Here is a 13,990-nt window from a genome sequence, read left to right as displayed (position 1 = left end):
AGTGAAGTGTTAAAAGGGAATGTGGAAAACCGTGTGAGTTAGGATCAAAACTGGCAGAGCTAGAAGGTTCCTTCTCTTGCTTCCACCCTCCCTTTCTCCCTTCCTTCCTCACTATGAGATTGCTGGGCTAAAATGTGTCTCATCAAATCCCAGATCACAGAAGAAACTTGAAAGATCCACTTCAAAGAGCTACTTTGGCAAACAAAGCATTTAAGTCAATTTAATGCTTCTCGTACTGGAAAGAACCACTTCCTTCAATGGGAAAGGAAAACAAATAATGGAGACACAAAGCTGGGAACGTTTGTGGGAGCTGGGAATAACCAAGCCCAGGCTGGGGCTGTGAAGAGACGGGGAGCTCACACTTCCCTGGCTGTTCCAGTGCTTCCAACATGATGGACTTCCCTCCAAGGATGTGCTGACTGAGAGTGAAACACTGAACAGAAGCTCAAAGGCTTTCACTCTTACCCAAAAATCCATCTGCCAAACACAGCAGATGCTGGAAACTCACTGCCCCAAGGACTTGGATGTGTTCAGGGAAGGCAGGAGGGAATACAGCCCTTAAATACCTCAGTGCCTTTAAAGGTATTTGTCAATTCAGATCCATGCTGCTGTTAGGAACTAATTTTTGCTAAAAATGTGTTTTAAAGGCAGTTCCCATCTCCCTGAACATCCAGAGGATATTTCCAGTGCAATACCTCAAAGTCCTACGGTGCCACCATCATCTCTCCAAGCGTGCAGGAAGAAGGAAGGGAGAAGGAACCTTCTAGCTCTGCCAGGAAATTAAGGCAGAGCTGGAGGATCCAACTGCTGGCTCCTTAAGGACGAGTTGGGATGGAAACCAAATCCAACCTTCTTTTTATGGAGCACTTAATGTGATAATATCTAAGAGAGACAGAAACTTTATCCAGACAAAGGGAAATCTTAATTCTCAAACAGACCAGAGGCAATTACCAAAATTATAGCAATGGAATTGTTTTTTTGCAGTCAAGCATAATTATGGAAAGTCTATTGGAAAGACAGCTTAGGCTATGATTTGCATTTCAATTAATTTTCAAACTTTTGTGTGGAGAATTGATGGCCAGAATTGGGAAGTACAGGAACTACCATACACTGGAATACACTCATCAATGTTATAATATATGATTTCCAAGGATACAACACAGACAGTGTTCCGAGATTTAGGGGGGTTTGGGTTTTTCCCTGTTAGCCTGGATTAGAAAATGGATAAAGTTGTAGAGGAAAAAGAAAAAATTACCAGTGCTACCACCTGGATCTGCTGAGTGGTACAACAGGACGAGAGGAAATGGGAAGAAACCGGAATGAAGGAAGTTCCAGCTGAAGGAGAGGAAGAACTTTGCTGTGAGGTGACCAAGCACTGGAACAGGCTGCCCAGAGGGGGTGTGGAGTTTCCTTCCCTGGGGATAGTCAAAATCCTCAACCCCAAGGACGGGACACAATCCTGGGTGTACCTGCTCTTGCAGATCCTGCTTGAGCAGTGAGGTTGGACTAGATGACCTTTGTGTCCCTTCCAACCCCAGCCATTCCAGGATTCTGGGATTCACATGCAGCTGAAGCACTGCACAGTGGGCAAATCCAAGGCTCCTGAGAATATTTTCCTTCCTGAGGTTTACCAACACTGCCCAGGGCTCACAGCAAACCCTCGGGATATCGTTCCTGCCAAACTGACAATCCCAAGTTATCACTTCCACATGTTAAAAAGGAACATTTCTGTACTAAAGTATCTGCAAAGTTCTGCCCAATTGCTTTACAACTTTATTGATTATAATTGGCTCTTGCTCCTTCAGCCCAAGAATTTCACACAAAATTCCAATTATACAATCCAGCATGAGACAGCCAGAGATACAGACCCTCTAACAAGCTTAGGCAAAAATCAAAGGGCTAAATCAAAAACTGGCTCACACCAAGTCTATTCTTTGTGCAGTCAACCAAGACTAATTAATGCTTTTAATGGCAGTTTACCCCTTTTGGCGCCATAAATCAGAGCAGGCAGCTTTTCTGAATTAACAAAAGAATCTGTGAAAGGTGTAGCTCATTAAGCACACTCCCAAATTCAAATGCACTTAATCAGAACCAGGTACATTGAGCAGCACTGTACTCCAGGCGCAGAGTAATCTGCAGGTTGTACACAGGGCACATTCATTCATCAACACAAACAAGGCTGGCACACCGGGAAGAGGGGCTGAATTATACATCTGAGAGAAAGGCCCCTGCCTCCAGCACGGCTTTTGTGAGGGCAGGAATGTGCAGCACGCTGCGGGAAGGCGCTGTGGAAAGGTGGAGGGAACAGGGAGGATGTTTCCCATCAGCTCACCTCAGGCACAGAGTCCTTGAACAGAGCACGCTGCTGCTGCTGAGATGCTGGAGCAGTTCCAGACAAGACACCAAGCTGATCAGAGGGATGGAGCAGCTCTGCTGCGAGGAAGGGCTGAGAGAATTGGGACTGTTCAGCCTGGAGAAGAAAAGCTTTGGGGTGACCTAACTGTGACCTTCCAGGACCTTCAGGGAACCTACAGGAAAGACGGAGAGAGACTCTTCACAAGGGCCTGGAGTGACAGGACAAGGGGGAATGAAACCTACTCTCAAACAGACAGAGAGGTTTAGACTGGATCTTAGGAAGAAATCCTTCCCTGTGAGGGTGAGGAAGCCCTGGCACAGGGTGCCCGGAGAAGCTGTGGCTGCTCCATGCCTGGGAGTGTCCAAGGCCAGGTTGGAGCAGCCTGGGATAGTGGAAGGTGTCCCTGCCTTTGTGGGAGTGGCACTGGCTGGCCTTTAAGGTCCATTCCAGCCCAAACCACCTGGGGATTCTATGATGTACCTAAAATACGCTCTAACATATCACACAGGGAAACTGCTTCCTCGTAGAAGGTGATGAATTTATAAAGATTAATGAGCCAGCATTTCATCCTATGTGACACTCTTAGAAATACCTTTGAGAGTCAGATCCACATCTCTAAAATAATCCTCTTTTAAAATGTTTATGCCACAGTTTCTTCCCAATATCCCATCCCACCGTGCCCTCTGGCAGTGGGAAGCCATTCCCCGTGTCCTGTCCCTCCATCCCTTGTCCCCAGTCCCTCTCCAGCTCTCCTGGAGCCCCTTTAGGCCCTGGCAGGGCTCTGAGCTCTCCCTGGAGCCTTCTCCTCTCCAGGTGAGCACCCCCAGCTCTCCCAGCCTGGCTCCAGAGCAGAGGGGCTCCAGCCCTCAGAGCAGTTCCGTGGCCTCCTCTGGACTGGCTCCAGCAGCTCCAGGTCCTGCTGCCGTTGGGGGCCCCAGAGCTGGATGCAGCACATAACTTGGCTTGACAGAAATCATTTTCCATATCACATGTCCTCTGAAAGGAATTTTGTTCTCCAAAACAGAGCTGGCAGCGCAGGAAAACTTCAGGTCTGTGAACAAAGGATTTGCTCCTGCACTAAAAAAATTCACTACATGATGTTCCCAACAGCATCCAAGTGTCCAAGAGCTGCTGGCAAAACGCTCCACTTCAGCTCTGGATTCAGTGCATTCCCAGCCCAGTGAAGACCCCACCAAACTGGCAGAAATGCTCAGGAGACTTAAAGTCCAGAAATTTTCCACATGACTTCAGAAACGTTGAGGAGCAGAAGTATAAAGCCCAGGCCCAGTTCCAAATTCCACTCACACACACTGGATAAAAACCAGCCTAATGTAAAAGGCACATTTAAAAATATTTACATCAAACCAAACCATTACAGAGATAAGAGAGGTATTTATAGAAACACAGGGATTTTAGACACACACCATGTTTAACTATTTAATTGCTGCAACTTCGATTAGGATGTGGGGGAGTGAGGCATTTCCCAAGCAGGAAACAACCTAAGTCAGCTAAGACATGGAGCACTCACACAACTCAAGTTTAACTCAATTTCCTGCACCTTTTTATTTTCTGAATGAACACTGAGTCTTACAGGGAGGGTTTCAACTCAAGATAAAGCCACCCAAAAGTAAATACCTGAAGTGGCTGCTGGAGATCCCCAGCCTGGAGAGCAACCCTGATCTGCTTGGTCAGCCAAGTCTCCACCGGCTCCATCAATTCCACTACTGAGCCTAAAATTTCTTAATCTGGAGCTGGAATGGACCAGGAGCCCTTGGTGCAGGAGCTTTCTTATGCAAAGCCAACACTGCACATATTCCCACTTGAAACACAAAGCATCATTTTTTAAAAAATGAATCTTTTTTTCTAGCATGAAGAGGGGGAAAAGGGGAAGCAGGAGATGGAAGGGATCACTGTTGTTGCCTCAAGGCTGGCACAGGCAGGGAAAAGCTTTTCTGAAATCCTTGGCATTTTCTGTCCCACCCTAATTAAGCTGGGGTGGCAGGAGAGGAAGAAATACCCGGATTTCATCTGTACCCAAAGAGGAGGCATTGATTTAGGGCAGCTTTTGCCCAAGCAGGGCTGGAGTGCTGAATTATTGTGAGGATAAGGGTCAGAGTGTGCCCAAAGGTTTGATCCCAATGCAGTGCAGCTGACATTTAAAGTTCAAGCCATTAAGTGAGCAGCAGAACATATAAAATGGAAAAAAAAACTTAAGAGTCAACCCCGGTTTTTCCATATTCCTGCACAAGAACAGCTGGATGGGGTCACACAGACACTTCAGCCACCCCTGTGTCTTCTCTGCCCAACAGGGAAGTGTGAATCCCTAAGGGAAAATTGAAGGGCAGGCACATGGGGACATTTTCCCAGCATTACTTTCCAGAGGGATTTCCTGAGGGGGTATATTCCTGTTTCACTGCTCCTTGAGATCACGTTCTCCCACTGTTTTAACATATTAAATTCTCTTACATATATATATAAAAATATTTATTTTTAACATATATATTTATATATATTTTATATATATATATATGTACATGCTCAAAGGGCTTGACCTGCCCAGGTCTCATCATGCTGGGCCCTATAAACCAAAATAAGGAGTTAAGATAGAAACTGCTTCAACCAAATTACACTGCAAAGTTTATATTTGAAAAGAGTGTTTCCAGCTTCCTTCTCCCAAGAAATAGCAACTATTAGAAAACAATTTGCCGGTCTCCAGGCAAATGACAGAAGTTTATATCAGGAATCGTGTCTGTGCCAACCCGGGGATTTTGACCCAGCTAATGAACACAATTCTCCTTTTTAATATAAAACAAAAATGGATTATTTACAAGGAAGATATTAAGACTAATAAACACTAAAAAAAGAACCCCTCTCACAGTTCTTTATAGGAGCAGCACATAAGTACTGTGTGTTTTACTCAGGCTGCTGAAGACCTGATGTTTATTAACTTTCTAAATCAACACAATAAAATACACCAGGCACAGAGTGTTGCTGGAGCTTCAGCTTATGCATTTCTTGACCCAGAAATCACTTCTCGTTTTAAACTGTAAAGTGCTTCTGCAGCAAAGTTCATTTAATAGAAAGAAGAGTCCAAATCACATCAAACAGCAACAGCCGCCATCTCCACGGCATCCAAGGCTTTCCTGTCTGGAGGGAGCAGGGAAAAGGTTTTGGGAGGAGTAGCTAAACCCAAGTGCTACAACTGAAGGGCACAAAGACAGGATGAATTGGTACCTCTTGGATACGAGCTTCCTTGGGATGGAGATAATCCGGAGAGGAGTGTGCCTGGGCAGGGAGTCTTCACAGCATTCCAGGGCTCTGCAGCAGCGAGGACAGAGAGAGAGAGAGAGAGAGAAACACCCGTGAGGCTCTGTGGAAAACCTGCCAGAAGAAAACACGGCTCTTCCCAGCTCCGAGTGGTCTTCACCTCCACTGGAGCAGAAGGAGAAATGGGACATGGAAGAAATGCAGGCAAAAAAAAAAAGGAGGAGCGCTGGAGACGCAGGATGAGAGGAGAGGGAAGGGATACCGGAGCTGGCAATATGACCAAGGCCTTCCCAGCTTTCCAGAGGGAGAAAACAAAGTCCAAGCTTTCATTTAAATACTTGTTTACCAGCTATTTGTCAGGATTTGGGAGTAAACAGGTTTTAGCCGGAGTTTTACATGTTACTCCTACATCCTCCCTTCCCCAGCTGACACAAAAGCTCAGAGAACTGAAAATGAAATCCCTCAAAATGAAGTGCAGCACCCAAAAAAAGCTCTCAAGGCACTCCACATGCTTTATGCATTATAGGGAGGAACAGAAACCCTACTGTTCCCAAAGCAGGACCAGCTCCTCGGAACAGTTGTTTATTTTAATCAACCCAGTACCAAAAGGTTTACATTAAATATTTTTTCATGGTTTCTAACCACTGATCCTGTATTAGTTTACATTCACTCAAAAAACACTCTGGGGGAGAAAGCAGGAGGCAGAAAACATTGAATCCAGTAAAACAACCGAGGTTTTCTTTGGGAGTGCTGGTACATCCCACCCTTCCCTGCAGACCTACACCACCAGAACCCTCAAGCCAGCTAATGAGACAGCACGAATTTGTAAATGAACAGAAAACAGTTAATTCTTCATTTTCACTGAGTCTTTCTTTTCCCTGCCTCCTGCAGGAAGCCACCACCTGCCATCAGAGATGGCATCCTTGGAGAGAAGTCAAAACCCACCCTGCTGATGCTCCAAGATCCCACTGGTGCTAGCAGGAGCATGAGCACGCTCAGGGAAACGGGTCAGGAACATCCCCACCTGCTGCTTCCACGGGTGCTTGACTTCTGTATTTCTACATTATAAGAAGCATATTCATCGCTTGGAATTTAATTCTGGTTTCAGGCTTTTTGACTGGTTTTTATGGCCCTTCAATTCAAAGACAGAACCCTAAAATATCTCCAGGAGAGAGAGGAAAGCGTAAGTGAATTTCAGCAGAGACAAGGACTTGACAAATCTCATCCCATCAAGCTCTGCAGTGGCAAATTAGTCTTTCTCTGAGCACATTCTGTACTCAAAGTAGCCTCAGTGTTTCAGGAGGTACCAAATATAACACAGCCCCATTTTAACTTCCTTCCAGGAATACACACACTCATTTATCAAGAAGACGTGGGCTGCAGCTCCACTTCCAACAGCTTCGGTAACATTTTGTAAAATTAAACAAATTACTCCTTTTGTGGCGAGAAAGAAGCTGAAAATAAGTGCTCAAGCAAATGGGGGAGAAAACCACCTCCCTCACATCTTCCTTCCCCCTTGGATTTCGGGAAAGCAAGCCTTGCCCGCTGCACCAGGCTCAGCATCAACCACGGGATCACCAACCGCTCCTGCTGCTGCTTTCACGCCTCAGTCCCCACACCTTCAGCGTTATTGTTTCATTTCAGAGCTGCTTGGATAGCTCCGTTTGCTCCAAGTCCCCATTCTGGAGTATTTTCACATCCTTGTGTTCGTGTGAACCAAGGAAGTCCAAGGAAGGCTCTTGCTCACAAACGCTAAAGGTGCGTGTCCAACGGTGCTGAATGTCTGGAGGGTTCCCAGGAGTTGGCAGGAGCACAGCACTGCCACAGCCTTTAATGCTGAGGGATTCTCCAAACGTTCCCCCTTTTGTTCGGCGCTGGCTGCTACGGAGAGGGAGAAGAACAGTCCCCACCTCTCATTAACCTTGCTGCTGGATCTTCCTTTAGCTGCAACAGCATCAATACCTGCTTGCATTGTGCTGCCACTCAGCAGATTAACCCTTTTGGGATTTTTTTTCTTTTTTTTTGGCTCCTTTTCTGTTTTTTTTCCCTGACCAGAAGTCAAACTGATTCAGTGCAGAGCGAGTGGATGCTGCTGCTGCAGAGAGAAGCTGTGATAAGCTGCAGAGAAGGAGGCTGCCCGGCTGCCAGCACACATCCCTGCCCTCTGCCACCGCTCAGAAACCGGCAGGGAACAGTCGGGATTGACCAAATTTGGATGTATTTGCAGAAAAACAATCACTCCCAATCAGTGTCTTTGAGTGGAAGCGCAAAGACATTCATGAAAGAACGAGAGAAACCAAATGAATTTGTGAGAAGGTATTTGGAAAATCTAGGGAAACAGCACAACGTTGAGAAGCCTTGTTGGTATAACCTTGTTCACTTAGAGCATGATCTGGGATTAAGTCAGGAAAAACTTCAGGAATACTGAAAAAACCAGTCCTGACAGCTCCCTGCATCCTGTCACTACAAGCTCCCATAAAAAGTCCCTCTCCATCTTTCTTATCAAGCTAAGCAAAGACACCAAAGGAGGTTCCTGCAGCCAAGAATTCCTCCTTCCCTTCCCACTTTCTTCTTGCTATGAAAGAGATTAAATCCCTTAATATTTCCCAAGATTACTGCAGCTACAAAGTAGGGAAGCTCATTCCCCAAAATCTTCATCAACTCCATGCGCAATTTCAAGCAGCAAAACAAGATTTTTAATTCTATCCTCCCCCCTATGCCCCCAATTTAGTTTTCTTTTCTTATTTTAGCAGCTACACTTCAATGATGATCTTATTACAATTATTCTTCTGCATTTCTCTTTTAATCCATTATTTTCCTTCTTCTTGGCACAAAATTGGACTCCAGTGGTGGGAGCTGGGTAGACGTATTATAAAATAGATCGAGTTAATTAGGATGTGGTGATTAAAACACCTGCTTTGGTAGATTGCAGAGGGTTCTGATAAAATAGTGGTAGCATAAAAATATGCTCCACAACTGCTTATCAAATGAAGATAAAAACATTCAGCAAATGCCTGATATTCTGCAGGGTTTAAATCCTATTCCACAACATTTTGGGTTTAGCCCTCTGAGTAACCAAACCCCACCAAATGGAAAGGGAAAGCTTCCCCAAAAGTCAAAGTTCACTTTCTTTACTGCCTGTTTCCAACAACTTGCCCAAACTTCTTCTAGAATTGATTCTGGAACAAATATTTTCACTCGTGCAAGTTATATATTATAAGGCACCTTGGGGTTTCCAAGTCACAAACGACTTTGTAATGAAAAGAGAACAATTTCATTACCTAAGGTCACTGTTAATTGAAGGAAATATTTACTGTACTACTGACAACAGTCAACCTCCAGAAACTGGAGCATTAAAAATTATATGCAGCCATTGTCTCAGAAATAAAAATAAACCTTTCAGTGAGAGCAGCCTCAGTGAGACCCTTTCCTCTATTAAAAAAAAAAAAAAAAAATCGAAGCAAAACACTCCAGCACAACCCTTCCCTGCACTACAAAAGAGGGATTAATGAGAATCTATTTGGACACTGGGAAAAGCCCTGGCAGGTTCATTGTGAAGGTTAATTCAGACCCCCTTACTCATGCAGGGAACGGAATTAAAGGAACAGAATTTAAAGGCAATAATGAAGGGTGTGGTGTTGAGCTCTGAGCAAGGAGACACCACAGAGAGGACACCGGAGACATTTCTCATGGAGCCTAATGCACTTAGGAGCTAAATTCTGAAATAATAGGGCAAAATGTTCATGAATATTTACAGACTATCCAGAATGGATCCGAATTCCATTCTGCTCAGGGCACATTAAAAAAAAACCCAACAAATTAAAGATCCACCTGGAGCAGCTGGAAGCAAAAACATCTGTGCAAATACCTAGCAGGAAACAAAGGCATGAATACCTAGCAGGAAACAAAGGCATGAATACTTAGCAGGAAATAAAGGCATGGAGAGAAATAATACTGGAAGGCAGAGAACATTGCAGGAAACCACAGGGTTGTTCCCGGCTGGAAGAGCCTTCCCATCTTTCCTCTCCTTTAAACCTGGCAGTTGCCTTTGTGCCACCAGGACTGGCCCAGAGCTGTACCAAGACCGGGATTAGGGAAGGGATCCAGGTTAAAAATAACCTGGGTTTGCTGTTCCCTGATCTGGTTCACCAGATGGCCCTGGGAGAGCTGGACCAGCACAGCCCGGAGAGCCCGGCACTTTGCACACATCCATGGGAAAACATCCCTCCAGGAAAACTCCATGGAACAACACACAGTGACTCAACATCTCCAGGTGTGCAATGAGAATTAGATGGTTCTTGGAACTTCAGAGTACTAAATATCCCAAGATCCTCCTTCATTTTTTTTTTTTTACATGCAGGATCCAAGTGAAAACTCAAGAGGCCAGAAAAGTGAGGAAATAGTTAAACTGGGCAAAGTTGGGCATCGTCCTTTCCTCCAGGAACATCCTGTTGGCTCGGCCCCCAAGAAAGACAAGTGACACACATCAAGACTCTGAACGTCACCTCTGACCACACAACCCTTTGACATCACTTCTACTGTATCCTTAGAATAACTTTCCCACTTGGGGCACGCCAGCAGAAGGCCAGAAGGGCAGAGCGAGCTTAGGAAAAGCGGCAAATCCCGTCCACATTTTTACTTACTCACAGTTACTGATTAAAACACAAAAAAAGGAGCCTAATCCCCTGGAAAACTGGAGGGGTTGCTTTCAGAGCCAAAGAGCAGGAAAAGGACAACTGCTGCTGAAATATCAGCACTGGGCTCCCTGCCCCTGTCCAGCCCTGGATTTCAGGTGCTGAGCTGGGAGTTGATGCAGCAGCAGGACGGGTGGATTCGAGGTATTTAAGTCAGACACTCTAATCTGAACTCCTACCAGCAGATAAGAGAGACTTAAGCAGAGTGAGAGCTGGTTTGCTTTTATATTTAGCTTTATTTAAAAGAGACTCGTTTCCCTAAGACCAGTCTTTCAAACACGCCAGCCTGCCAAGAAATATCGCTCTGCACCGCATCTGCCAAAGTTTGCAATCCAGAAAAATACACCCTGGAGATAAATGCCCTCATTCTTGATTTTCACTTCATAGAAAAGCAAAGGGCAGTAAATTCTAGTCTGGTTTAATAATCTACTTCAATTTACACGAGCCATCTTTTGAGAAGGGTTTTCCTTCAATCTCCAAACTCAGAATAATTGGAATATCAGAACCATTCAGCTCAGTGCATTGCTGAGTAGCAGAGCTTGGGGAGACAGACGCTACTACCAATAGGGCACAGGACATAAGCACTGAGAGCCCCTTCCAGTACCTAAAGGGTCTCTCCCTGGAGCCTTCTCCTCTCCAGGTGAGCCCCCCCAGCTCTCCCAGCCCGGCTCCAGCCCTGCAGCAGCTCCGGGGCCTCCTCTGGGCTCTCTCCAGCAGCTCCAGCTCCTTGTGCTGCTGGCCCAGGGCTGGGGCAGCTCTGCAGGTGAGGTCTCACCTGAGCTCAGGGGCAGAGTCCTCTCTCTCAAACTGAATTCCAGGTTAAGAACATCCCTGGATCCCTTCAGGATGTTTTTCCACTGCAGCGTTGAAATCTTTCCTCCACCGTCCTCAATGGAAACATGACAACAAAATCAATTTGGAGATTGTTATATTGACAGAGACACTTCCTGCTGGAGTTATTTCCATCTGAAAAACCAGCTGAGCCACACTGATGAAAACATTGTTTAAACTGTGTTTCTGCAAGGAAACCTTTCAGCTCTAGAAAATTCACGCACTCCAGTTCTCATGTATGTCTTGGGAAAAGGAGTTCTGGTTAAAAAGGGGCTTCACAGAACTGATCGGTCTTTTTTTATTTATCCATAAAGTTTCTCTAAGCAACAATTGACTATTTATCAGGTGTTTTGCCTTCCATTACACCCAAAGCACACACGTTCCGCCATAGCTGAGCAGCATCCCTGTGCTGAACCACACTTCATTAAGCAATTAATTGAGCGATTCAGACAGATTAGGTAGCAATAAAAATTATTTTAAGGTGAGTAACTGCCTTTCCATAGAGGTGTTCCCAAAGTTCCCCACAATCTTTCAAGGCCTTTAATTACTTTCAATAACAAACTCACTTAAGAGCGTAAAAGCAATTAAAAATGAGTTAAGTCAACATTTCTTTCACTGGGGTTTATTAAGCACTTGTTTGAAGCAGTCCCAATCTCTCCTTCCCTTAGAAGTCACTGGCAATTTCTGTCACTGTAGACTTAATTTTTGTTCATTTAATTCCCCATGCCACACAGGGACAGGTGTTACAGTGCTGGTGGAAAACTCACCAAAATTTAGAGTAATATTCCCCAGTTTTTAAAGAGATCATAGGGGGGAGCCCCCCAACACTCAACTGCTTCACCTTCCTGAACACTGCACGTGGATTATAAAAATTCCTGATAATACTAGAGCCAAATAACGAGCTTTCCTCCAGCTTTTGCAAAGGACTTTAATCATTTCCTGTTCCAATCCCAGCACGGACCTTGCCTAAGGCACGTTAATCCTTACCCCACACATTCAGTTCCTGCAGTCAGGTCAGGTCACCAAGCTGGCCAGAAATGGTCCCTTATTAATTATTTAGTCACTGCAGAGTGTGGATTTCCTCATTTCCGGCATGGCCACTTCCCAAGTTTCTGGTGTGTCGTGGTGCTCCTGAACTTTCCCACTGGCTCCAACAAATCCACCTCCTCATTCCAAACACTTCTCTCTGCCAACACCTCCCCGACGTTGTCCTCCTCCACCCTACTCCAGACCTACATATTCCACACGTTCCTCTATTTTATTTCCCAGTGCTGACTCCTATTTGAAAACTACTTTTCCTTGCACAAAAAAACCCCGGACTTAGCTCCAAACAATTCCTAAAAGTTCATCTTTTTCCATTCTCCTTCATACAGCAGGCAGTGTTTCAACTCTCACATTATTCAACAAGGGGGAATGGCTTCCCACTGCCAGAGGGCAGGGTTGGATGGGATATTGGGAACAAATTCTTCCCTGTGAGGGTGGGCAGGCCCTGGCACAGGGTGCCCAGAGAAGCTGTGGCTGCCCCTGGATCCCTGGAAATGCCCAGGGCCAGGCTGGACGGGACATGGAGCAAGCTGGGGTAGTGGAAAGTGCCCCTGCCCGTGGCAGGGGGTTAGAACTGGATGAGCTTTAAGGTCCTTTCCAACCCAAGCCATTCCATGATTCCATGAACTTCTCATTGTATTACCTTGTTCCATGTAAAATGCAGCTTCCCTGGGAAAGGGCCATGACAGATTTGGTGCAGAATGCACATCCAAATTCAGTAACACGTGACAGATCCTCTTTTGCCTCTCCACTGGCTCCAGTGAGAAATACTCCAAAGCAAAGGGCAGCACCTGAGCTTGTCTTCAAGTGTCCTTGCTGTACCCTCCCTCTGAGAACCACGGAATCCTTAAGGCTGGAACAGACAGCCAAGATCATCAGGTCCAACCTTGAAAAGCTAGAAAAGCTACAATCGAACTCCAGAGCCTGAGAAGCAGCAATTCCTCTTCAAACAGCCCTGAAAATGTGCTGGGGGAACCACAAGAGAGAATGGCAGCAGTGCCCCTCTTGCAGAGATAAGAAATCAACCATATTATACAGACCACAGCCTAATCTCACGGAGATATTTGGGAGCTCAACTCCCACTGAACCAACAAAGTTCAATTCCTAAATTCCTCTGCAGATCCGGGCACCGGAGAAGCACAGTTCTTTGAGCTGGCTACTTCACATTTAATGTCTGTTGCATGTTCTGGAGAATATCCAAATGTACCAAAGCCTCCAAACACGCCACAGTCACCAAACCTTTGCTTCTACAATTCCTCTGCTGCCGCTGTTTCCACGGGAATTCCAGTGCAGGCTGTTTTGGTAGGGGTGACAGGTTCAGCCATTTTATGCTTTCAGCAATCAGAGCACAGCTCCATTTTATTTCATGCACCGCAATCAGAGTTTTGCCCTTAGTTTGGCAGCTTTTTATACCATGCAATAGCAATTAACTCCCTTTGGCATAATTTATATGAATCATTGATTTAATACAGATAGCAAGGAAAAAGAAAAGACCTATTAAGTCATCTAAATGACCCAAGCAGCACCGCTGGATTGTTCTCAGCAGCACATTTGCTGTGCTTGTGTGAAATGTGCTTGCACAGCACAAGTACAAAAACTGTCTGCAGAGCAGACATGTTTCACTAACAGATGCTCTAAGTCAACATAGCTTGGAAATCTTCAATTTAGAACTAAATGTTGTACTGCACTTTCACTCCTCCAAACAGGCTTTAATGTTTCTTGAGGGGGTGAGAAGGGGATATTTGTATTGCAGTAGAAAATGCTTCCCTGACAATTTCCAAGTTGGATCTAAGGCTTG

The 13,990-nt window shown here is 45.3% G+C and overlaps 1 protein-coding gene across 5 annotated transcripts in view; it reads right to left on the bottom strand.

The window, feature by feature from the left end:
• The window catches only part of FAM168A (family with sequence similarity 168 member A), a 127,199-nt gene that overhangs the window by 83,910 nt on the left and 29,299 nt on the right, over positions 1 to 13,990 (bottom strand). For 3 of the 5 annotated variants that reach the window (XM_066207448.1, XM_066207458.1, XM_066207439.1), the window contains one exon: positions 5,591 to 5,674. The exons of the other annotated variants lie outside the window; for them this stretch is intronic. In XM_066207448.1, the coding sequence (XP_066063545.1) occupies positions 5,591 to 5,674 (84 nt within the window). Of the gene's footprint in view, positions 1 to 5,590; positions 5,675 to 13,990 lie in introns of those variants that run through there. 5 annotated transcript variants of the gene reach the window in all.

The sequence above is a fragment of the Chamaea fasciata genome, unplaced genomic scaffold (genome assembly GCF_029207755.1).
Source record: "Chamaea fasciata isolate MVZ Bird 193981 ecotype frontalis unplaced genomic scaffold, bChaFas1.0.hap1 SCAF_2, whole genome shotgun sequence".
Taxonomy (NCBI): domain Eukaryota; kingdom Metazoa; phylum Chordata; class Aves; order Passeriformes; family Sylviidae; genus Chamaea; species Chamaea fasciata.
This window is presented reverse-complemented; position numbering and strand designations above follow the sequence as displayed.